Here is a 27,515-nt window from a genome sequence, read left to right on the forward strand (position 1 = left end):
GTAGACACCTCCACCAAATACACACACAGACCCAACCCGTTACATGTGCATCTTCATTGGCCTCACGATTGGATTCAATTTGATTCTGTATGTGTGTGTGTGTGTGTGTGTGTGTGTGTGTGTGTGTGTGTGTGTGTGTGTGTGTGTGTGTGTGTGTGTGTGTGTGTGTGTGTGTGTGTTAGTGTGTGTGTGTGTGTGTGTGTGTGTGTGTGTGTGTGTGTGTGTGTGTGTGTGTGTGTGCGTGCGTGCGTGCGGGCGGGCGGGCGGGCGGGCGGGCGGGCGTGCGTGCGTGCGTGCGGGCGGGCGGGCGGGCGGGCGTACGTGCGGGCGTGCGTGCGGGCGTACGTGCAGAGTGCATCAGAGAGACATTTAAAATCCTCCAACCTTCAAAGTGAACAAGTGACCTGACATGACTGCTGTCCTTGATGCTTTCTATCTGTCAGGACCTTTAGTGATTGACATGAAGGGAAATCACATGAAGTATTTATTATCTTACTTGTCAGAAATCTGCTGAATCCTCTGGTCAAAGTTTCTGCTTTCAGTCAGCTGTTCCTGCACACTGTCCAAAACACACACAGTTCAATGCAATGCAATGCAATGCAATACCCAGCCATTTAGTGATTGACAAGGAGACATCATCATCATCTTACTTGTCAGAAATCTGCTTAATTCTCTCAGAGTCACTGCTTCTCTCTGTCTCACTCTGGGCTGTCAAGACGTTTTTCTTCTGATCCATCTCCCATTTCTTAACTTCTCCCGCAGTGTATTTGTTTTTAATGTCCGTCATGATAACTAACCATTGGGGAAAATGGTTAAATTAGTGACATGCACCATGAACATAATGTATGCAGTATTTCAGCAGCTGTGAGTTGATGTTGGGGTGAACAGCTTGGCCTAGACAATGCCAACAAATCAATCCATTACATTGATTACCATCATAATCAATGTAATGATTGGTAGATACTAAAAACATACACATTATTCTGTACAGATGGGATCAGTTTGTTAAGATGAATGCCTCAGGAACGAATCCCATCATTGCAACCTGCTCATGCATGCATTCATATATTCATGTATTCATTCATTAGTAGATTCATGCATGCACACACAATAAATGGACAGTTATCAATGATTCTCATGTTGTTCAAGACTTCACCCAGTGGTCAAATTACACTATAACCTTTACCAAAAGATAAAAGATGAAATAAGTATTTTTATGTTAATTAGATTTAATACAAATCAAATACCGTCGCAGTCATTATTCCATAAAGGGTCGTCGTCGTCCTCTTCATTGAGCCAAAGGCCCATCAAAAAGCAGAAGAGGGAACCAAGGTGTGAGAAGATAATGAACGGAGGAGCCCAAGCAGGACGGGACTGGTACTCCATCACAAGGTTGTAATGCTGGAACCTCCAGTAGATGTCGCTCTTCTCCTCCACCTTGTTAACAGTGTTGCTGCATGGAGGGTTGAAGGCACAAAACGTATGTTTACGTATGTAAACACGGTTTTATGAATGAAAAGTGAACCTGTAACCATGTGACAACTACCCTCGGATCAGGAGCATTATACCAAATTAATCACACCTGTGGGTGCGACGACACCCTATGAGTGCGTCACGCACCCACACACTCTCCCTCTTTCTACCGACTGGGAAGGCATGACAGGGCCAGCCTTCACCGCCGAGTGACAATGAAGGGTTACAGGTTCACTTTTCATTCATAAAACCGTGTTTACATACGTAAACATACGTTTTATTTCATTTCAAGTGAACCTGTAACCATGTGACAACATGGGTACATAGTACAGCATACCAAATTAGTCATGAGGAGAGTGAAGTGGCCAAACCTACAGGTCAAAGCCATACAGGGGGAGTAAACCTCATCACAGTAATACAGCAGAACACAACCAATTGAGTTCAAGCATTTTATTTTAACTGAAACACATGTGAACACATCATTTTTCAGGTTAATACCAATAAACTGAAGTGTTCCAATCAAGGAAAGCAACATTCTGGAGCGCAAACCCAGGGTGCCCATATTTAACTGTAAACAAAATAAACTCAGGTGAAGGTAGATTGGCACTCCAGCCAATCCCACCACCGCATCTACATCAAGCGTGCTCAAACGCCGCCTCTCAAGGGCCACACCTGAAGCCTCATCATCTGAGGCTTGGGGTGCCATATCCTGCCCTGCACCTGGGACAGCAAGTCAGGTCTGACTGGAAGACACCATGGCTGGCCCTCCAGCATCTCGTAGATCTCTCCCATCCATGGTCTCCGTGGCCAATTTGGCGCCACCAATAATACCTGGGCGCGCAGCAACCTCACCACCCTGAGGAAAGCCGGCAGGAGAGGAAGTGGGGGAAAAGCATACAGCCTCTGCTGTGGCCATGAAAGGCTCAGAGCATCTATCCCCAGTGGTCCTGGTGGTCCATGCATTGATGACCAGAGAGGACAGTGAGTGTTCTCTTCCGTGGCAAAGAGGTCTACTTCTGCCCGACCAAAGTGAAACCATATCTGGTTCACTACCTGGGGGTGCAAGCGCCACTCGCCGGGGTGGGGACCTCCCCTCGACAGCAGATCTGCCGCTACATTCCGGGGTCCCGGAAGATAGAAAGCCCTCAGGGTCACACCATTGGACTGTGCCCACAGGAGCAACTGGTGCACTCTTGCATGCAGAGATGGGGACCTCAGCCCACCCTGGCGGTTGATGTAACACACCACGGCTGTGTTGTCTGTCCTTATCATGACTTGCTTCCCCGACACAAGTGGGAGGAAGTGTCTCAGAGCCAGGCGAACCGCCTCCATCTCGAGGAGGTTTACATGCCACCCCTGCTGTACAGGAGGCCAACGACCCCGAACAGACCTGCCCTCCATGACTGCGCCCCAGCCTGTGCCAGAGGCGTCGGTCGTTATGGTCATCCTGGAGCCACCCTGGCCCAGGGAAACGCCTCTGTGTATGGCCTGGGATCGCCTCCACCATGTGAGGACCTTGAGGCCACCGCGGGACAGGGTAATAACCCTCGACTTGTCCCTGGGCAGACAGAACTTGTGGCGTCCAAACCAATATTGGAGCGGACGCGTGTGCAACAGGCCCATTGGTACAACCTGGGCAGCTGCTGCAAAGAGGCCCAATAGCCGTTGACACTGCATCACAGACACCGACCTGCGTGACAAGCAGTCTGCGATGCAATTCCCGATTGTCATCTTCCTTTTTTGTGTCAGGCATGCTTTCATGGTGACAGAATCCAGAAGAAGTCCCAAGTACTCAACTGACTGAGCTGGGACTAAGCTGCTCTTTTCTGCATTCAGATGCAGCCCGAGCGAAACCAGATGTGCCAACACAACCTCTGTGTGGCTCCGTGCCAGGCTCTCTGATGGTGCACACACCAGCCAGTCATCGAGATAGTTCAACACCCGAATGCCCCTCCGCCGCAGGGGGATCAGCGCAGCATCCATGCATTTTGTAAACGTTCGGGGTGACAGGGACAGACCGAACGGGAGGACGTTGTATTCGAAAGCCCTCCCCTGAAAGGCAAACCTGAGAAATTGCCTGTGAACCGGCCTGATTGGAATGTGAAAATAAGCATCGCGAAGGTCCACTGTCGTGAACCAATCGCCTGCCCTTATGGCTTGAAACACAGTTCTCAACCTGAGCATTCGAAAGGGAAGCACCTTGAGGAACTTGTTCAGTTGCCTCAAATCCAGAATTGGGCGAAAGCCTCCGGTCCGCTTGGGGACAAGGAAGTAGCTGGAATAAAACCCCTGTCTCATTTCTCCTGGAGAGAGAAGCCTTATAGCACCTTTCCCCAGCAAGGCAGAAACCTCTTTGGCCAGAGCGGCAGAACGAGACTGGTCTCTTACTTTTGTCTCCAAAACTCCTCGAAAACGAGGGGGGCGGTCCCTGAATTGCAGACGGTACCCAAACTCCAGAGTACCGATCACCCACGGACAAGTGGTACACTGACGCCAAGCGCTGAGGTTGGCGCTGGAAAAAACGGTGCCAGACAACTTGCACCGAAAGGGGCGCTGGTGGGGCTTGGCAGATCCACCCATGGTGCGCTCTCGAGATCGAGGCTGGAAACGCAGAGGATCCCGCCCCTGCCGAGAGGAGCTCCGTTCTGAAGAACGAGGCTGCCAGAAGCTCCTTCGCCTTTCTGGCTTAGGCTGGAGCATGGCCCGAGTGCGCTGCCTGACCTTCCGGGCCTCATTCAGCGCAGCATCTGCTGCAGGCCCGAACACTTCCCCAGGTGTTATTGAGGCCTCCATGACAGCAAGTGTATTTGTGTTCGCCAGTCTAGAGGCCATGGCTGTAGACTGATAAGCCTTCACCACCAACCCATCAGTGGACCGGCACTTTTTATTTTGGTGACGGGCAGCCCTATTGCCTGTGGCTGGAGCCCCAGCCAACAGAGCAAAATTTGGGCCCACTCTGGCTATGCCATCTAGGCCATGCTCTGCCGCACCATTCAGGGTGCTGAGCGTAGAATGGGGTGCAGCAGCCCCCCTGGGTCGTGCCCACGACCTTTGCGCGCTGTGGCGCTGTTGTGCAGCCATACATTCAATGGTCTTACGCATATCCTCCAAGTGCCTCTGCATGAGGTCTACTCTTGGGTCACAGATGCGGCCTTGTTCGGTCCGCTTTCTCCTGGCCAGGTGGCACACCATCCTCTGGGCCATTGTCCCGCTCATCATCTCCCTGACACTCCATGGCAGGGAAAACCCAATATGTCTCTCACCAAAGAGTCTGGAGAAACACACATGCACACATAGCACACACATGCATGCATGTAACATGAAATAATGCAAGCCCAATTTAAGGGCGGACAGAATTGCTGTTTTTACAACAATGAAATCAAAACAACCCTCCAAACAATGCAAAGCCTGATTGCAACAACACTCCGGAGGCATAGGTGGCGACAGCGCACTGTCCAAGATGCGGGTGGCCCAACAATACCACCGGAGAAAAACGGCCGTAGCCGACAGTGTAAACAGCAGCGCTAGGCTACACAAGCCTGCTCCATTGTTGTGGAGTGCTGCCAGTAGGCTATGCTTGCAGGAGTAAAAATGTAACACACTTACCAAAATAGGAATGTGAGTATCCCTCACGCGCAACGAGCGCACAACTGCTACCAACGCAACAACACAATTGTCACCTGCAACAACAACACAGATGAATAATAGCCCCACGGCACGCCAAGGGGGTACCTCAACGGCAGCCCAGAGTAGGCATCCAGTACCGTGAGAAATCAAATTCAAATTACACATGCAGCAATTTAACATGCAAGCCCAATTCAAGGGCGGATTAAAGTGCTGCGTTATGACAGAGGATGAGACAACCTCACGGCACGCCAAGGGGGTGCCACATATAAGGCAGCCCAGAGTAGGCATCCAGCACCGTGAGGAATTAAAGTCAAATCACAAGCTGGTATAAGCTCTTACCGACCAGGAGGAAGAAAGAGGGAGAGTGTGTGGGTGCGTGACGCACTTATAGGGTGTCGTCGCACCCACAGGTGTGATTAATTTGGTATAATGCTCCTGATCCGAGGGTAGTTGTCACATGGTTACAGGTTCACTTGAAATGAAATAAAACGACAAACTATCAAATCAAACCACTACAAAACCAGTGGTGGCTCCTGGCAAGAAAGACCGAAAAATTACATTCTCTCCGGACATCCTGACTGATTAAAAAATCCACAGTAATTTCTTATTATCCCTGTCTGCAAATCTGACACATTTCAAATCCTCTGCTCCTCTTTGCAGCTGCACAAATTAAGCAATATTACACGAGAGGGTGTGCTTTACCGTCATTATTGGCACGCCAGTGATGCGGTCAGGAACGAGGCGAAGCCGAGTTCCGCGCGCATCACTGAAGTGCCAATAATGTAAGGTAAAGCACACCCTCGAGTGTAATATTGCGATTATACAACAGTTACCAACAAAACACATCCAAATGTATTCATATTGTGGGGCAATTAATAATAAAAATGTTTCGCTATTGTCCGTTTCCCTGTAAAGAGAAGAGTTTTTGACTGAGAGACATTAAATAGTCCCTGTAGCAGCGCTTTGAGTTTGAGGCACCGTCTCATCAACACAGCTGAGCTATCAATGCTTGCGCAGTGGAATGAATTCCAGTAGGCTATATGCTCCGTCGTACGACCGTGTCACGTGGCCAAAATAACTGATCTACAAGCTGACAACGCGACCCGTTGTGAACTTGTAGATCGGCTATTTTCGCCGTGCGATACCTTCGTACGATAAAGTATAACATACACTGGACTGTTAACGAAATGGGAGTAATTTTACTTTACACAGGAGGATATTTATAACCTTCTAACCATTGATCAACTGTAAGTCCACCAAATAAGTCAAAATTAACAACATAGTCCATTTTGCATAGCTGTTTGTTCTCCAGTGGCGACGGTGGGTCAGGCTACTGTCTGTTTGTTTTCCTAACGTGGGACAGCGTGACTTCACAGCACAGCTGTGCCATATATGGTCTAATCAGGTGCGGACTCCAGTGCGGAGTGATTTATTAATGTGATTAGGCCCGTGCTATGATGCTGGTTTGAAGCACGGCTAGATAGCTATTTCAGCCAATCAGATTGCTTGGTCGGAACTACCTGTTGTATAATCAAGAACAATGCACACACAGATGAAGCAAAGACAACAGCTGTCCATTTCAGCATCAGGTCGCGTAGCATGGTTAAACCAGGAAGATGGAATGCACGCACGGTCCCAACCCGTCCGTAAACAAACATTATACACTTGAATTTAAGTTCTTTAGGAGGAGAATCAGGAGACTGTAGTAGAAGATCACCCCTAAAGCTAATTCAACTTTCCCAAAGTTGCATCTAACATGGACGCACGCCCGACATAATTATGTCACCATACGACCATATATAGTGAGTAGCTTGATATTTTGATTCATTGCTGGCCAGATAAATCAATCAACCTTATGAAAGATTTGCGCAGAGGGCCCGACTTGTAGACTATTTGTTCATTATTCTGAAAAAACATGTGTTGGCATGAAACTAATGATGGAATATGCTGAGAAATCATTACGCAGCCATGGACATACCCGCAGGAACTACATCTGACCGGGGGGGGGGGGGGGGGGGGATTGGCCCACACACAGTTGCCAGCAGGCTAAATGGCACAGAGACCCATCAGAACACAGTAGGCCAGGGTTCCCCAATTACTTTTCCCCAAGGGCCAAATTATGTCTTGGGTACCAAGCCGAGGGCCAGGGGCATTGTGCGAGCGGGCGGCGAAATCCTTTTTTTTTCTCTAATCGAGCTAATTTGACACTGTTATTTTAGGCCTGGGATTCTTAAATCCTGTGTTGAAGGTCACACAAGGAAAACATGGGATTCTTAAATCCTGTGTTGAGGGTCACACAAGGAAAGAAATGCACTCTGGAAACAAAATAAGTCTGCTTGAAAAGTAATACAGATTAACAGCAAACCCTTGTACATACTGAAAATCTAAATAAGTCCAGAATCAACAATTGACTTAAAGATGTGTTTGTTAGTCTGCTTGAACAGTAATACAGATATTATAATTTTTTCAAAAAAACATATAACAGTATGGCAGTTGGCAGGCACAGCGGCCCATCAGAACACAATACAGTTACAGTAATTAAAGCATTAATAGTGGCCAGAACACAATATAGTAGGCTATAGCAGTTGGCATGACAGCCCATCAGGACACAATTTCTTCTTTACAAAACCCAATAGCCAGGCTAATACACATTGCAGTACAATAGAGCTTTTTTACCTATTTACCTTATTATACAATATTCCAAATGTGCTCTTGTTATCTGGGGTGATGAATTCCCTCATGTCAACAACTCGATAGACTCCGGCTGAGGCTCTTCATTTACACATTCAGGTGGCGATGTATCAAAGCTAGTTGCTTCTGTGCTTTTCTTAATTGATTTGGGCCCACTAGAAATCAGACATTTGTTTGTTTCTGTGCTATGTTGTAAACAACCTGTTCACTATGAGGCTTGTACGCCCCGCAAGTAAAGTAAACAGGAAACAGCGGACGGACGGCAGACGCTGATTCGTGAACAAAACAAAAAATGAGTAGTTTAAGAATAAATAGGCCTATTTGTAAAATGTTCATCTCGCGGGTACGGCCATGGACAACCTGCGAGATTGTAGCCTAGATAGATAATTAATCCCCGTGTTATGCAAGATGAATCTGTAATTATTTTCTATATCCTACTCATTTACATTCAAATCGTTTTCAGTTATATTATAATGATTTAACTGTTATTATTGTCTATGTTTATGAATCTATATGTTAAATAAGAAGTATTGGAAAGGTGATGAAATGTAGAAGGTAAGATCAGAGGTGAGGAGAGGAGATGAGAGCTGAGTTCACTCAGGAAACCAAGAAGAAAGACAGAGTAACATTAATGGAGTCACAGACAGAAGGCTGGTTCTCTACCTGAGGATGGCAATGAGCAGGTTGATGATCAGTACGTTGGTGACCAGCAGGAAAACCACCAGCAGAATGATCACCAGCCAGTTGTTGTATTCGCTCCTGCATGGCTCAGCACCGGCCTCTATCTGTGTCACGTTGTTAGTGCAGTTAATGTTCCACTCTTGTCCCCCTTTGACAAACAATCAAATACATCAATAATTAAGGGTAATAATAAATGTAATAATAATAATAATAATAATAATAATAATAATAATAAGCGTTGGGCAGGTTGTAGTAAAATAAAAACTTGTAGACTGGAAGTAAAAATATAAATATAGCTGCAAGAAACAATAACGGGGACGAAGCAGCGCAACACGACAGCATGTGGACAATCAACTTCATATTCTAATATTGTCATTAGAGGTGTTCTAATACCACCTTAAAGGTCAGTATTATAGTATAAGACACTTTGATTGAAAAACATGATAAATACTTTGGTTGTGATTTTGACAAAGAGTTATAAACAAGGTGGTGTACTAAATCTTTGGATAAAGAAATCCTGTAATTGTTAGTGTCAGTTTCAATACAGCTTCAGTTTGATATGCCTCTATTATAGTTACAGTTACAGTTTAGGTATTTACCAGACGCTCTTAATCCAGAGCGATTTACAGTAAGCAACTTCAGGGTGCTATTACATAGCACCCTGAAACAGATTCAAACTGAACTTCAAACAGCTGAAAATATTCTAGTCAGAATGGTATTGAACCTTTATATGTTGGCCCACCCATGATTATTTGACTGTCTAGTAGTCTCTCTAGTAAAAATAGAACAGCACTTTTTTCAATTTCTTTTTTTGTTTAAACGGTTGCTGGGAGTGGTATACAGTTACAGTTACAGTTACATCCAGGATGTAATCATTTCATTTTAAGCTGATAGCGTAAATGTTCTAGCAAATTATTAATATTTAAACAGTTGTAAATGGTTGTTAGACAGATGTAGAGCCTACTAACCAGTTCAACAATACATGTATTTGAACTGAAATGTAATGCTTTATTTATTGCATTGTGTTGACACACACACACCATCTATTTCCTGAAGATTAAATTCTCCAAAGATGTAGAGGTAAGGTCTGTAGAACACGCGACGGAAGATACGACTTGGGTTGGGATCGTAGGAATAGAGCAGCGCCTGATTGGCTACTCCATATGCCATAAGCCACACCCCCAGGAAGAAGAGGAAGAAGGCCACATCTTTCATCTGAACAGTGAGAAACAAGACATGTTGTGTTCATTATAATATTGATATATTTCTCAATAATGATCTTCTCCCCATTGATTATCCCACTTATTACACAGCTACTTGATAAAGAAATTAATACATTGACACAAAAGTAGTAGTATTTCATTGCTTATGGTAATGAAAGTATTACATTAAATTATGCCAGGTGTGTCCAGTGCAACGGGTCGCCTCGGAAAACAACGGGTAGTGTTGATGAAATAGACTACATTTACTTTGTCTATTTCTCGCTTCAAATGTTTCAAAAATATTCTTGAGCGTGTTTGTTTACATGGCTACCATGTTGGATACGGCACAAAATCAAGCAGCGCAGCAGGTGCTCTGAGTCTTTGATTAGACAGCGGTCTGTTATTGAGTTCAGAGGTCATTATTAAAAAATAACAGACCACTGAATTCAGTGATTGACCAATCAGAATCAAACATTCAACCAAGCCGTGTAATAAAACAGCACTAATATCTGTCTTATATCTTACCATCTTGCCAACAATGATGATTTTTGGTCCCATCTCTTTGTGAATGGCAGATATGTGAATGAGACGGAGTGTGAAGACCATGTAGTCGATACACAGGACACATCGTCCAAACTCATAGGACCACTCGAACATCCTGAAGCACACGAGCAGAAGAAAAAACATTTTAATCAAACTCCTATGTTTAATGATTAGATGATTATTATTACGGTTTATATATTTATCATAACTCTCTTTTTACTTCAAGTACTATAGTAACTAATAATGAAAAAAAATGTCTGTACCAACCTACAGATGAGACCAATAATGAAAAGAATGATGGCAATGAGGTCACATCTGTTCCAGAAATCGTGACAGTAAAGCCTCATCTTCTGGCAGAAACTCATGTACCGGTAGCCCACAGAGAATGCCTGAAAGGAATTAAACACATTTCAAACTGAATTAAGTCGATAGATTACAGTTGATAGACAATCAACTGTAAGAGGACAATATTTGCCACATTATATTACAGCTGTGGCAACATTGCAGGCAGCAAAATCATTTTACTTAGAGCCTCCTCAACAATGTGAACAAAAGATTATATGAAGATTAAAAATAGTCAGAATAAGCTAAATTAAATACCTAAAAAGCAGTTGACTTTGTACTGCTTTTCTGTTGCCACATTATGCAAACATACAAACTTGCCAATAGAAACATCATTTATATTCTGATAATAATAATATATCATAATAATAATAATGGTGAATTTTTGATTTATTTGTATTTAAATAAAGTCAGTTTTTTTATATATAATTTTGTGTTTATTTGTTATATTAATGACATATGATTCAAACCTCATTCCACTGTTGTGTATAGGTATTTATTGGATGAGTGGGAGTGTGTGTTAACACAGGAAATGCAATAAGAGAGAGAGAAGCTCCCTCCACTCACCTGTCGGATCTCCTCACAGAAGAAGGTGAACACCCAGAAGTACAGCACACATTCACTGATGGACGGCCCACTAGGGGGCGGTGGCTTAAAGTCCACCAGCAGCATGTAGGCAAACAGGAAGAGGAAGAGGATGTACATCACTGCATTGCTCACAAAGACAGAGACTGGCGAAGCGCAGGGAATGAGAAGGCTGAGAAGGAAGTAACTCCATGAATCGGCTTCACCCCACCAAACCTGAGACAGCACAGACTGTGAAGCAGAATGGTCAGTTTTTTAGTCATGTCTGTGTTAATATAACACACAGATGAGTGTAATTCAACTACTGTGTGTAATTTGATTTACATAAGCTACTACAGTATATTACAAAACCATTTCTTAGAACTAAAGGGGATAGTTTTGCAGGTAAAAAGTATTACATGTGCAATAACTCATTTGGATAGTCTGTCTTCTCAGTAAAGTGGGAAAGACTTTGGAACTCTTTCGTTATTAGTCAGATAACTCACGGACAGTGGTGTAAAGTAATTAAGTATATTTACTCAAGTACTGTACTTAAGTAAATTGTTTAGGTATTTTTACTTTATTGGAGTATTTCCAATTTTCTGTTCTTTTACTTCTACTCCACTACATCTCAAAAGCAAATATTGTACTTTTACTCCACTACTATTTGAACACTTTAGTTACTAGTTACTTTGTAGATTTTGATTATTATTACAAAATAATGAGTACTTTCTACTTTTGGTACTTTAAGTACATTTTGATAACAATACTTTTGTACTTTTACTGAAGTACATTTTGAATTCCGGACTTTTACTTGTACAGGTAACTGAGTACTTCTACATTGCAGTATTGCTACTTTTACTTAAAGGGGCTACACCATGAATTAAAAAAGTATATATTATATATAAATATTGCCCCCTAATACGTTTTTAAACAGGTTGTAAGCCTAAAAAACATCCAGATATTTTTTCTCACAATCTGACTGTCTGTCATTCCAAGCTTTTTCAGCTGCAATACCAAAACGTCCTATTGGGCAGGGGGGAGCTACTGAGCAATTCTGTCTGGCCATCATCAATGCAAAATCAGGGCAAGTGACATCACTTGCCCTGCCATTCTGAAATGGCCTGTTCAGACACGCCCATTCAGGAAATCCATGAAATGAGCATGAATGACTGAATGTTAAAAAAAAAAAAAAAATTGGGTACAAGAGACACTGGGGAGCCCAAAAAATACTAAAAACCTAAAAAAAAAAATGAAATTCATGGTGTAGCTCCTTTAAGTAAAACATTTGACTACTTTTTTTTTGTTTTTACTTTTTTTTTGGCTCACTAATAGATTGAGACCATTAATAGCTTTAAAACCTTGTTTTCATAAAATGTAAATATTATATTTGATCTTGGCGTTCAGGCTGTGCTATGCATTACTCCCTGCTCAGCACATTAGCATAAAACCATTTAAGAGCGGGGAGATATACATCTATAACAAACCCCCACAGGGGAAACAGAACCCTTAGGGAAAGCAGAGCCGAGTGGTGGTGCTGGGGTGGTGGGAGCAAAGAAAGTGTGACTCATTTTGAATAGAGCTGATTCGTCTAGCATCAGTTCCCCGGGTTTTATGTTACCCTCTCAACCATGAAAAGGTTCTATAGTCCCCGAGTTCTATGTTCCCCGCTCAACCAGAAAAGGTTCTATATTCCCCGGGTTCTACAGTATGTTCCTGCTCAACCGTAAAAAGGTTCTATTTTCCCCGCTCACCCAAAAATGCAGGAAACACAGCAGTAGCATTCATAATTTGTTATAACATCTCTAAACACACACAACGGAACATAATGCAATCACTATTGGGTGATCTATGGTGGGCCCTGGGCAATTAGCCTATATCAGGGTTCCCCAATAGGCGGCCCGCGGGCCATTTGCGGCCCGCGAGAGGCAACTGTGCGGCCCGCGACGAATCCTGGCTTAAAAAAAAACAAATTGATTTTTTTTTAAATAATAAAAAATAATAATCAAATTCACATATATATATATTGATATCTCTAGTTGGCCTTTGGCCAACTAGAGATATCAATATATATCGATATATTGATATCTCTAGTATATAGATATCGATATCAACATTTGCATTTTTATCACAAAACTATATAATAATCACATTATCACAGTGTTATCATGGTGGATTTTCTGAACAAAGTTCCTGAAAAAAATAAAAATAAAAAAACGTCTGGAAAGGATATAATAAGACTAAGGGGTAGTCTCGACTCCTCCTGACTCGGAGTAGGAGTCAGTAGGAGTGAGTAGGAGTCAGTATAGGAGTCAGTTGGAGTCCAGGGGAGTCAGTTGGAGTCAGTAGGAGTCAGGAGGAGTCAGTGGGAGTCAGTTGGAGTCAGGTAGAAAAAGGCTTATGCTGCAGGCTCTCTGCCTAGAGGTGATCTATACCACTAAGATGGCTGCCGGGGGAAAGGGGGCGGGCCCCTTAACGTAGTCATTTCTCCCCATTATGTTCCATTGTGTGTGTTAAGAGATGTAAACGGGGAACATAGAACCATAGAACCTTTTTTGAGGGGGTCATATGGGAACATACAACCTTTTTTGGGGAACATAGAGCCTGGGGAACATAGAACCTGGGGAACATATACGCTCCCGTCAGAGATGGACCAACCTCTAATCCATCATGGTTGAAGAAGAGGAGTGATTCAACAGCTTTGGCCATCTGGAAGCAGTTTATTCCGTAGACTGGAGACTCCGTGGTGAGCAACTTGAAGGACTTGTTCTCATCGCCCAGGCAACATGAACCCAACACATCTGAGGTGAAAAATACCACACACAATAAAAGCAGTGTGTACACACACACACACACACACACACACACACACACACACACACACACACACACACACACACACACACACACACACACACACACACACACACACACACACACAGAGGTAGAGGACAGGGTACAGCAACTTGCAATGGGCCTGGTCTACAAGATCCTAGGGTCATATATGTACAGTATTCCCCTATGTGGTATTGCCCTGTGTATGTTTTCCCCCTCATGTGTTTGTGAATGAATGGTGAGGAGTGACTGATTGAGTACCAGCTGGTGTGAATGTAGCTCTGGTCCATAGCCTAAAAGGAGTTCTCCTTAAGGCTATGGTACTTTCGAGCCTTTGTGCAGGCACCACAGGCTCCATAGCCCCTTGTCTGCAATAAAAATAAAACCGTCTTTGTTTTGGTGAGTAGCGAAAGAGTATTTTTTATTTTTACTGCAGACGAGAGGCTATGCAGCCTGTGGTGCGTGCGCAAAGGCTCGAACGTCCCATAGCCTTAAGAATCGGGCAGTTAGCAAACATGATTAAAAACTATGTTTTTGTGAATGCCACTGCATTAAAAAATACCTTGGAAAATACATTTTGAATCACATTTACACTCATATCATGTCCCATGTAACAACAAAATACAAATCAAAATAATACTAAACTATCCCTCTAAATCTAGGAAGGTAAGACAAACCTATTTTGTAGTAATAGCCAATTTGCAGTGGCGCAACCATTTTTCTAACAGGCAGCGAATGAAAGTGGTTATTATTATGCCGATTTACAAACTTAAACTCAGTTTCATTTGATCCATGGTATCTCTTCCATTACAGGTCACTGGAAGGTACATAAAGTAACATTTATTCCAGTGTGAAGTGGGCGGTGTGTGGTCATCACAGTGATGGAAGTTCACTTAAAGAAAAGTAATATTTCTTCCCACAAATGTTTTTTTTAACACCCTTTCCACCCACAATGTGTGATTCACTTAAAAAAAAACATAAATGTGTTAGGGGGGGTACACTGGTGGCCAATCACAGCACAGGGTTGGGGGGTAAAATGGGTGGGGGGGGGTACAATGGTGGCCAGTGAATGTTGATGTCCAAACCTCACATATAGGGGCGGTTGCACTGCCCAAAAATCACACCCAGTGCGAAGTGGGCGGTGTGGTCACAGTGGTCATCACAGTCATGGAAGTTCACTTAAAGAAAAGTAATATTTCTGAAGTGTGTGGTGCTATTTATTAACAATAAACAATGGTTGGTCCACAATGGGTGATTCACTTAATCAAAAAACATAAATGTGTTTTTTTTAAGTGCATAGTCCTATTTATAGGGCTATGTGTCATGTGTTTCACTAGCCAATCACAGTCCTGAATAGGGGTTGGGGGGGGTACAATGGTGGCCAATCACGGTGCAGAGTTAGGGGGGTACAATGGTGGCCAGTGATTTGCATTGAATGTGCAGGGTTAGGGGGGTACAATGGTGGCCAATCACAGTGCAGCGAATGTCGATGTCCAAACCTCACATATAGGGGCGGTTGCACCGCCCAAAAAGCATTGTATGTACATTTGACGGGTAGCCTTTCTCCCCCAGATCAAAAGGTAGGGGAGCCTGTGCTCCAGTGTGCTCCATTGTTCATTTTTCAATGATTAGACCGCTCACATGAATTCGACTATTTTGATTTTGGTTGAAGTTCGTGGCTACCCCACATTTCAGCAGCTGTCATGGGTTCCCCTAGGGCAGTTGAATCTCAACCTTTATACCTTAAAAACACATTGGTGAAGAAATTTCTATTTCTAGCTATTTATTCCAAGACTTGTGTAATAAATCAAGACTACTTGGCTGTCATTTGAGCCTGTTACAGTTTCACAACCTGACCTCTGGGGGGGACACTTTTACTTCTTATATATTTTAAACATGTCTATGAGGAACAATTTATACCAGGTTTAGACATTTTTTTTTCTCCCATATGAGCGGTGTGGCACGAACTGTAAGTGCCAAATGCGGCAAACAAATGGGTCTTGGGGTACTGTTACCCCAAATACAGGCATCAGACATTCAAATATCCTCTCAAAACGTGTTTTAGTGGAAAGATTGACCCACAAAACTCAAGAATACACACCAAATATGTTAGATAAAAAAAGATTTAACGCCATTTGAGCAAGACCGCATTGCTTTAAAACCACAAAATGTTGCTTTTGACCTTGAAAAAAGTAAATCCATGAAGCACAACTTTTAATGTAGGAGGGTATTGGGAGGACCAATAAAAACTATATCACATTACTATTGCAATTTCTTTTGGGTTGGGCCTTTTTGGCTTAGATTGACTGGCCTACTAGGCCGGGGCGTAACAACCACAAGTCACCCATGTACCTGTCAAACTACTTCAAAAATGTCAAAGACACCAGAGGGAGCTCCACAAATCACGTTCAATCCAGATTTGGCTCAAACAAGGGGTTGCATTCGTTCTACTGCTTCTACTGCGGTGGTTTGGATACTAGGCGCTCATAGTCCGTGATTTTTGTTAGTAAAAACGGAGAGATGTGTTGAGGTGAGCGGTGAGTCGCTTATCACCGCGGCTCAGTGACGTCATGTTGTAGTTTTCAAACCACAGCGGTGAGAGGGTGCTCACCGAAAATGGTAGCATGTGCCCCCCTTTACTCTCCTTCAAAACCGCTCTAAAAGAGAACCTACAGGTGGCTGCAATTCAGAGCTGGCCCCTGTAAAAAGTCAACGCCTACCCAATGTATTTGCATAGTGTATATGTGTCTGTCATTAAATGTTTTGATGAATTGAGTACAAAGGACCCCAATGGAAACAAGCCATAGTGCTTTCTTGGGTTTAAATTCCTCTTAACAGACAGACAGACAGACAGACAGACAGACAGACAGACAGACAGACAGACAGACAGACAGACAGACAGACAGACAGACAGACAGACAGACAGAGAGAGAGAGAGAGAGAGAGAGAGAGAGAAGCACAACTTAAAAACTTCAGTTTGATGATTTATTCAAGGTCTCACCATGTGCCAGGTTCTCAAACTTCTGTGCCAGCTCTTTCGTGGAAAGTCGCATCTTTGTCCCATATGTCCCCTTCAACATCTCAACAGACATCTCTCTAAGCATCTTACAAGCACTCAGAGCATTCAGTACTGACTCCTCTGCCTGGGAGATGGATAGAGAGACAGATGGACAGAGAGACATAGGGACAGATACAGACAGATGGACAGAGAGACAGAGGGACATACAGACAGATGGACAGAGAGACAGATAGATGGACAGGGGAACAGATGGACAGAGGGATAGATGGAAAGATGGACAGAGGGACAAATGGATAGAGATACACAGTGACAGAGGGCTGGTTACAGACACGCTACACACCATATACATACACGTAAATAAAAAATCCTTCAGCCTTCTCTGAGCATCAGGTGTTTTACCTTCTCCCAGAAGAAGACAGCCATGTCACTGTTGTTCTGTAGGACAGCCCAGATAAAGAGATGAGTCCAGGGGGATTCACAGGGATCGTTCCTGTATGACCGTTCTCCTTTCATCACATCTTTGGCACACTGAGAAGGAGAGAAGAAAAAGACTATGAAGAGGAAAAGGGAGATATCGACTATACCAACCCTGACAAAAAAAGGATAGTCCTTTTGTATTTTAAAACAAAATGCCAAATGCCAGGCCCAATCTGGGATCGTCAGAGGCCCATCCTATATTAAAATGTATATTAAAATTGGCTAATGGGAGGGCCGGTGGACCGGCGGACCACGGCCACATAACTCGGACTCAGACATAACGATAAACGAACCCGATACGGCCATATATAGGCATAAATGGAGATCCGGTTGTCCAGAGTCACAGATCCGACCAATATGTCCATATATAGGCATATAGATATCCAGTTGTCCAGAACCGCCATCCAACCGATATGCCCATATATGGGCATAAAAGGGACACAGGTAGACAGACAGACACAGTGATCTCCATATACAGTATGGTCACAAAAGGGACACAGACAGACGGGTACAACAGGTACTCTGACAAAGCCTCCGACACTATGACTCAGACATATCGGTCGGATCTGAGGTGCAACGTAGGTGTGAGGGCCTAATAGTACACCGCCCTCACATTTCACAATTCAGTAGGAGCACTTAATTGTGCTTCTAGTGAATTATCGGAGAAAATTGTGAACATAATTTTTTATTTATGATTTGTCATGGAAGAGCATAGATAGTATGCTCTATTTAGATAATGGAAACTTCTATGAGCTTGCTTCCAATCACCCAAAAACCAGGGACGGGGGCAGGGAAACAAGCCTACCTTCAATGATGTCACTGAGCAGCCTGAAGGTACCCAAGGACCCACCCACCTCAGACATGTGATGACCCATCCCATTGATTGTGTGTGGTGTTGTTGTCTCCGCCAGGCAGAAGGCATGGCGAGAGAGTATGTTTTGCACCCTGTCCGTCCGTCCTTCTGTCTGTGAACAGCTAATCTCCGGCACCGTTGGCCTGATCGCAGCGAAACTTTGCACACACAGTCCCTGGACGCCAATTCCGAACCTCTGCCCCAAATGTTTCACATGGGCCTGTTATAGCGCCACCAGGAGGCCGATTCTACCCGACCTGGCGAAGACCTGTGCTCCGAGGAGCACTTTTTCTAGTTTTGGTATGATTCTAATGGTGTTGTTCTCTGTTCATGGGTCCAGGGTTATTATTTGTTTAACTTATATTGATGATTTAACTGAAGAAACCAGTTATTTGATTTGATAGGGAAAAAAGTTACATATCCTTTCAATATTGCAGCACAGTAGAGGCTGACTATTTAAAGATTAGATGAAAGAACATAATAGTAGTATATTCAGAAGAATACCTCCAGAGCCTTCTTGTCAGAGGTGATGTCTTCTAGACCCAGGGCAGTGATGTAGAAAGGCTTCACATCACCCATTAACTTCTTCAAGACACCTGACACCTGGAGAGACATAGCATAAGACAAACCTCCATCATCAGCCTCATCATCATCAAACCCAAATATCCTCTCAAATCAAGCGGCTTTGCCGATCTACAAGCTCTACAAGATCTACAAGTGAGATTGCAGATCTGCTATCTTTGCAATTAAGTTATGAAAGTGAAAATGGTTGAGTAGGTTTCATAAATATTGAAACAATGAAAAGATGAAAAGGGCTTGTGGCTAAATAATAACTACATTGTAGCCAATTGGAACACAGGTTATTTTCTCAATTTCCTGAAAGGCATCTGGGATCCCAGGTTTAAAAAAAGGAAAAACAGCGCCCCCAGCGTTTTTCACTTTTGCATTTGAGCAAGCAGCTCTGAATCTGTTCTTGAGAGATTACCTCAAAGGTAACAGTGTTGGCCATATAAGGTCATAATATATATTTCACTAAACCCACCTCAAACAGGCTGATCTCTTTCAGAGAGCATGAGGTTCCCAGGCGCTCCTTCAGGCGTTCCATTAGCATCTTGTCGACCAGTGTGTCTTCATCCACTTTGCTGTAGAATTCCTCCAGGACGCCATAAGTCAGGAAGTCATTATCACTGATATCATCGTTGAAGAGCTCACTGAAGGCAAAGTCCACTCTGTTGCATCTCATTGCTAGATTCAGCGCCTTACTGTAAGGGAAGATATTACCTGATGCACAACGCTTACTGGCTGAAACACACACACACACACACACACACACACACACACACACACACACACACACACACACACACACACACACACACACACACACACACACACACACACACACACACACACACACACACACACACACACACACACACACACACACACACACATACACACACACACACACACACACACACAGCATGTTAAATGAACATCAGAATGTGCTGGAACCCACATTGTTTTTCATATTAAATAGAATATTAATTATTGTTCTATATTGTACCTGGCATCAGGGCTTTGATCATGACTGTATCAAAGTCTTCTAGTCTCCCCTGCTCTTCATGGTAGAATGTTATCAGCTCCCTGTTCTGGTAGATGCTCTTAACCTGAGGGTCAAGGTCAAAAGTCACAGGATGGGCCAATTAGAAATTTCTGCAAAACAGGAACTTGTAAGACTTTGTGATATTCTGATGGCATTTACTGTAGTTTAAAAATACATATTAAGTGTCATTTATTTTCTGCTCTGTTTGGCACTACACAGCGGATGCAACAAATTTCATCAGCCAGATTCAAACCTGTGAAACATGAAGTACTGTACATCTGGACAGATGCGTCCAAACACGCCCCGCACGCCATCCTGAGTGTTTGCTATGAGAACAGGCTAACGCAGTTATATATCAAGGTGAAGACGCGATGCAATTATTATATTTACACTTACTTATCTAACTAAAAATAGACAGAAAGATAGCAATAGCTGCAATAGCAGAATAATGACCCAGAAGACGATGATGACGAGGCACCTTAGCATGGTACTTGTACTTCATTCATTGAAGTACTTCAATAACAAGCTCTGCAATAGCAGAAAGATGGCCCAGAAGACGATGATGAAGCATTGAATTAGAAAGATTATGGTGATTCACCTCTATGCATTCACTTGTAGAACTTGTTGTTCTTTTTTAACTGTATACATGCATGCATGTATGTTGTTATTCTATCTAGCTATCTATCTATTTTTTGTATTATTTTTAAACTCAACAACTGCAATAGCCAGATGATTAAATATAGGCTACTCCATACTACATTATATTAAGTTCAAGTTGGGTGGCATATAGACATACTTATTATTATCCTACAATGTATTGATTGAATATTGATATCAAAGACAAGCAGAGAAAAGTACAGTTCAATATGAGGTCTGCTAAGAGGATTTTAAACCCAAGAAAGCACTATGGCTTGTTTCCTTTGGGGTCTTTCATACAAAAAATAAACGAGTAGAAATTGAACATAAAAATATGTGCAGTTACAGTAAACAGTTAAACTAAACTTCCATTCATAGGAAAATCGTCCAGAAGAGAAAGTGGGGAAAATAAATAAGGCAGCAGTAAACGAAATTGTGTTTTAAAAGGCAATCTAAAATAATTAAGGGCAGCCGAGCTGGTGTTTATGTAATATAAGTAAGTGTAAATATAATAATTACGTTGCACGATAGCTATAGATAGATGGATATATAGCCTTTTCTCATAGCAACAGTGCAGGGCGTGTTTGGACGCAGTGTGGACGCGCTGTCACGTGTTAGGGTTCAAGGGGTGCGGCCTCCGGAGCGAGAACAGATTCTGCTCTGACATAGTCACAAACAGCAGAGGTATCTGTTTTTCCTTTTCAGTTAGCTCTGGGTTCCCAGATTGCAGGCAGAGAGACAATGTGGGTTGTGGGAGGAATTATATATATTTTTTCACTGTAATTAAACAGAGTCAGATAAACTCATGATGGCCTGGTATGCTGACAGTATTTTCCATATGTTTTAGAGGAACTGCTACAGACCAGTCCAGGAATTAAGATAACCTAGTTAACTTAACCATTCAACATACATTCAAACAGAAAACAGAGACATACAAAAACATCCATGACCTTTACCTTATTACCTTATTTTAACCATGTTCAGCACTTTGGTCGGCTCTGAGCTGTTGTAAATGTGCTATATAAATAAAGTTTGATTTGATTTGATTTGACCTTGTCTGACTCTGGATAAGTAGTTCAAATAATACATTTCTCCCCAAATAAACTATCCCTTTAAGAAGTAAGAATTTATTTTAAATGCTAAAAACATTGGCATAATAATAATTGGTACAAATGTGATTATATTGTAATGGCAGCACTGATTTGCATACCAGCATGCCACAGGTAAATATAATCACTTTATAAGCATAGTTTCATTGTGATCCTTGACCCTCTAAACATAGGTCTGGATATCTTATTTGTTAATTGAGATTTGTGATTATGGCAGCACTAATTTGCATAAAAATGGTAGATGGGACATTTTGACAACGTTTTAACATAGCTCATCATTTTCAGCACATGTTTTCCAATCAGAAAACACTGATTAGAAGTATATTTCCGGGGGGTGCATGATCCCCTTCTTCCCACTGTGAACCAATCACTGCTCTTACCTGTTCAACAAGTTGATCTGTCACAGCTTCAGAAGGGAAGTGTTTCCTGATCACTTCTGTCACTCTAACAACATCATCACCAGCAGAGGCAGGTGATTGGTTCTCCAAGATGTCACTCAAGAGGTCAGCCACACCTCCTGAACCTGCCAGCACCAACCAGGGTATGGATTTCTTCAAAGACACATCTACCCTCTGATGAAGATATATGACACAGAGAGAGAGACAGACAAAGTATTGTAGAATATATTGGTAGGCAGGTTTCTGAACTGTCCACAGCCCTCCTCTGAGACACAGAGTGAGTATACGTAAATGGTATTGCATTAAAATGAGCATTACTGAGGACCTATTAAATGAAGATAGGTTGAAAATGGGTGAAGTCGTCCTTTAATGATCTAATGTCTGGATACAAAAGCACTGGGCCTTTAAGTATTTATATTTGGTTTGTTTTATATCTCTGCTGTCAGGCAGAAACCAATTATGTCCATAATATTAACTTTTCAGGAAATGAAAAAAAAGGAAAGAAAACAACGTGTTTTTAGAACAACACAACACTGCTTCGCCAAAGTTGGTATAATGTTTCTTTATATTATCATCACTTTACCCAAATACAGCTCAAGTGGAGCCAAGTCATACCTGAGTTGGAGGTTTGACTGACAGTTTGAGGATCCAATGGAGTTAGGAGGTTTAGTCAGAAGAGCTTTTTAATACTTTTCATTGGTTCAATATTTGTAAAACCCACACAGAGATGTAAAGGGTGTTCAATAGCACTGATTTATTAAAGACAATAAAAAAGTTGAAACATGGAGATTGTTTCTGCCCGACAGCAACAATATGTAGAATAGCACAGACCCAAATTCTGGAGCTGTTTGCTAAATTCCTGTAGCTATGATAATAATAAACAATCAGGTATAATGAAAGTAATACTCCTATAATGCTCCTGACTCATAAAAGTCAAGTTATATTGTATACAATCATTGTAATGTAAAAAATGATATTGAATGAATGCATATTGATTGTACCTCAAGCATGGATGATTCTCCTGATATGAGCAAGTTGAGGACAGATGTGTTAATGCTGCTGCTGCCTGTAGGGAAATATGAATATTATTAAATCATAACTCCCCCCTCCCCCCTGTAAGTCTTGATGATTAATTGAATACATAGGACCACAATGTTTCTGCCAGTGTGAACGCAGCATGAAATATATTTTTTTCACAATTAAAAATAATGATTATAATAAAAAAACACCCTCAAAGTTCTCTGATTACAGCTTCTTAAATGTGACAGTCAAATTAATATCTTTCTGTTATGGACAAAGACATTATGTGCTCACATTTGGAGTTTGGGAAACACATGTTTAACCATAATTTCTGTTAGGGTCATTATTTAATGAATAATAGAGAAAATAATGGACAGATTAATTGTTTGTTGAAGCCATATATTCACATTTACATTTTCACAGCCAGGAGAATGTCCAACAAACAATCAGAAAATGTAAATAATATTTCACATCAAACTATTCATTTGGTGATTCTTCATTCATACAGGTTGATACTTTTATTACTTGTTTAAAAAAAGAAACAAGTGGAGCAACCGCTAATTGAACTAATCAATTTAATACATTATAATAAAACAATATTGATTATTTGATTAATCAAAAAAGGAATTGATATAATAATCACTTAGGAAATAATCAATAGTGGCCGCCTAGTTTTTCTTGTAGCAGTTCAACATCAAATTAACTACAGTTAAATGATTACATTGCTGCGTGTTTTACTACTTTTAAGATCTGGTTATGGTAAATAATACCATGATTATTTTAATTCCAGTGACATAACAATCATATCCACCATCTCTTACCACTGATGTGTTGTGTAGAGAAGTGTTCCTCTAACTTGACCCTGAAGTTCTTCTCTCCTCCTCTGTGACCTTCACTCCCATCATCCACCAGCAGGAAGAAATCATGGTTCTTGTCCAGACAACAGGAGTCACTGGTTGTGTTCTCAACAGAGTACATCACCAAGGTGCCCTGTGATGGAAGATAACAGGAATTACATCTTTCAGTGTGTGTTATCTAGGTGCTTCTGGTGAGTCTAAGATGGGGGCGGGGGGCATAAAAGGGTCCTATAAATACTAAGCAACTTCCTAATTCATGGAATCAAAAACAATGATAACACATTTCACATCTTTCTGTATGTGTGATCTTAGTAGCTATAATTATTAGAGAGTGGCACATTGGGATACCCATGTACCTGTCTAAATACTTCAAAAACGTAAATGAAGTCCACAATCACAACACCAGAGGCAGCTCCACTGATCATGTCCAATCCAGATTTGGCACAAACAAGTGAATGAACTCTTTCTCATGCTATGCAACAGAAATGTGGATTGCCCTAAGAGTTAAGGAGTGTAAAACCCTACTCACTTTCAAAACTGCCATAAAAAAACACCTTCAGGAGGCTGCAATTCCAAACTGCCCCCCCCCCCCTCCTCAAACTGTCTATTGTACATATGATGTATGACTTTCTGCATGGCATTGTATATCTGTCTGTTTTCTTAAATGTCATCATGATTTGAGTGCGTGGGGATTTCATTTGAAATAAGCCATTGTGCTTTTATGAACGATCCAGTTTAGAGGACCTATGATTGTGAATTGTACTTCCATACTGTTTCCATGTCTTTTCTAAATAAAGTATTGAATCAATCAATGGCAGTAACATATTAATGAACAGACATTAAATATCAGTACATGCAGTACAGTATTGTACAATACAGTTAAGGATGCTACTGTATATAGTGGAGTTGGCAAGAATGATAATTTCATAAAGATTATTAATTAGGTGGAGGAAAACTTGTAAACAGTGTTTGTGTGTCAATACCTTGTTGACCAACTGATGTCTGTTGTGGACAAAGCCCCAGGGAGTGATGGCCAACGCACCGACCCTGGACAATTTGTAGTTCCTCGATGCCTCTCCTACACATCTCCCTACGCCTTCATCAAAGCCTTCTGTCAATATCCCGGTGCTGAATCCTGGATGTGTGTGTGTGTGTGTGTGTGTGTGTGTGTGTGTGTGTGTGTGTGTGTGTGTGTGTGTGTGTGTGTGTGTGTGTGCGTGCGTGCGTGCGTGCGTGCGTGCGTGCGTGCGTGCGTGCGTGCGTGCGTGCGTGCGTGCGTGCGTGCATGTTTTGGTGTTAGAGAGAGAGAATGAAAGAGAGAGACAGCGAGAGAGAAAGTTGATTGTTATAAATGCCCTGATGATCTCAGTTCAAATGTGGGATTTTTGCGAACGCAGCAAGATTTTTGCGAACGCGCGTCACGCCTCCGCACAAGTGGAGCTTACTATGAAACCGTGCTTGGCTTGTGTGTCTGTGTGCAGTAGTGCACTGCCTGTGTACACTGCCTGTGTGTACTGCCTGCACTGCCTGTTTGCAGCCGCCAGAGTGCACTACAGTGTGGCTGAAATCCGCCTAGCAACACATGGGCCAGATTTGAGAAAATCAACAAGGCAAAGGGCCATGAAGAACGCAGGAATGTAGACAATGCTCTGATTAAAATGCACAACAGCCTGCAACATGCCTAAACCAAACACAGAAAAACATTTACAAAAAAAAAAAAACATTTACAAAAAAAGACAAAAAAAAAAAAAAAATGGGGCTAGCGGTATGGAGCCTTCTTGTGGCCCTGTTCTCACTCATTTAACTGTACCACCCACTTCTCTACAATTGCTCATTCCTTTCTATTCTTATTATTGTTATTTTCAAGCTGCGTTCGCTTCCCGCGTTCGCACGTCTTACTTGTATATAAAGTTGAAACAGAACTTTAACAGACATGGAATGAGGATGAATTCTGTATCAATCATTAAATCATCAACATTCTACTGACAAACTGCATTCAGCACACACACACACACACACACACACACACACACACACACACACACACACACACACACACACACACACACACACACACACACACACACACACACACACACACACACACACACACACACACCTGTTTTATGCAAGGCCTTTACCAGTCCCTCTCTGATGACCTTCTGAACCCAGGTCTTGACCTCTGCACTGCCTTCTCCTCCAACCACAGACACTACCATGTTAGGTGTCCAACCCCACCCATCATGACATTTCCTTGTCATCATGTCGTAGACAACGGAGGGTTTAGTGTCTGATGACAGACGCAGGAACTAGGTGATGAAAGAGACAAATCAGATGGCAGTGATGATGATCACACACTCAACTTTCATATCAAGAGGGGCAGGGTTCACACACAAACTTCTACCGTTAATGTCTATTCTAAAGTTGAAGTTGTGTGTCTGTGGGTACAGCTGGCTGGCTGGCTGTACTGGCTGTTTGGCTGTATTGGGCTGTACTGGACTCATAATCCTTTGTTCCTAACCTGGCTGATGCTGGTTACCTACAGTATATATAATACAGTATATATAATACATAGACAAGCACAGTGTCCTGACACCATAGTACTGATGACATAATAGTACTGATGATGTCATAGACAGGCCTCCAAATACGTTGTACCTATTTTTTCTATATCTATGTAGCCTATACCTAATCTCTCAAGAACAGATTCTGCTCTGCGTTTGAATCCGTCGGGGGAGTTCGTCATATCACTTACGCACTGGCCTACAAGTGGGCGTGCCTTCAGACCACTAGCTGAAACTCATTTAACAATAGCGTCCTCGGAGCAGACAAAACCACAGAAAGATATTCACATTTTAACTTGCTCTTTTGGGCGGGCGGGCGTGTGTGTGTGTCAGAGATGGGGACTCGAGTCAAAGACTCGCACTCGAGTTGCATACACACGACTCGAGACTCGGCTCGGACTCGAGCTTAAAAACTTGTGAACAATCTTTATTTTATGTTTATTTGAGGCATTAATGAAGCAATGCTCGACATCAATGTTGTCCTTTCCTTCTCTTGCGCAACAGAATCTCCGGTGCATTAAACAAATGTGTTTAGCTCAGCATAAGCTATATAACTTCAGTTAACTTAGCATATGCTTACATTTTTTATAAGATGATTGGATCATCTGTGATAGCACGTTTTTGAAACGTTGGATTTTCATTTTGCGTTGCTGTCTCGTTAAACCCAGCTGGGTGAATATCCAACACTTCACCACGGACACGGTAAACGCTACGTTCATGTTCACTGTATTAAAGCTACAAGCAAGTTACATGTCTATGTTGTTGACCACGTAATGTTACAGGCTTTACAGGCTTATTTGGTTTCCAAAATGCTTAGTGTTGTTTACTCCGTCACGCCTCATTGTTTATGCTGCCCAAAAGAACAGATCTGTAAGCTGTCGACACGCCATGACGCAGTGCGTTGATAGCTTGTATGTCTGTTCTTTTGGGTAGGCGATGCATATTATGTGTCGTAGCAATTCTGGGTTTGAGAGGCTATGATTGATGTAAACTTACAGTAGCCTACTAGATTATAGCT

At 42.4% G+C, this 27,515-nt stretch overlaps 1 protein-coding gene across 1 annotated transcript; it reads right to left on the minus strand.

The window, feature by feature from the left end:
• Nucleotides 1-1,239: 1,239 nt before the first annotated feature.
• On the minus strand, nucleotides 1,240-26,125 carry LOC311059546 (transient receptor potential cation channel subfamily M member 5-like; the record flags this gene model as incomplete). The annotated part of the gene is made up of 17 exons (XM_084077558.1): nucleotides 26,053-26,125; nucleotides 24,917-25,068; nucleotides 23,898-24,066; nucleotides 23,058-23,122; nucleotides 22,039-22,230; nucleotides 19,875-19,977; nucleotides 19,350-19,609; nucleotides 18,812-18,910; nucleotides 17,377-17,505; nucleotides 16,960-17,101; nucleotides 13,782-13,924; nucleotides 11,127-11,375; nucleotides 10,485-10,606; nucleotides 10,200-10,332; nucleotides 9,513-9,687; nucleotides 8,455-8,620; nucleotides 1,240-1,453 (listed from the first exon to the last, which is right to left on the minus strand). The coding sequence occupies exons 3-17, from the start codon at nucleotides 24,052-24,054 to the stop codon at nucleotides 1,240-1,242; spliced, it is 2,349 nt and encodes a 782-aa protein (XP_083933684.1). The 5' UTR covers nucleotides 24,055-24,066; nucleotides 24,917-25,068; nucleotides 26,053-26,125.
• Nucleotides 26,126-27,515: the final 1,390 nt, after the last annotated feature.

This window comes from Gymnoscopelus microlampas (assembly GCF_963454915.1).
Source record: "Gymnoscopelus microlampas genome assembly, chromosome: 14".
Lineage (NCBI taxonomy): Eukaryota > Metazoa > Chordata > Actinopteri > Myctophiformes > Myctophidae > Gymnoscopelus > Gymnoscopelus microlampas.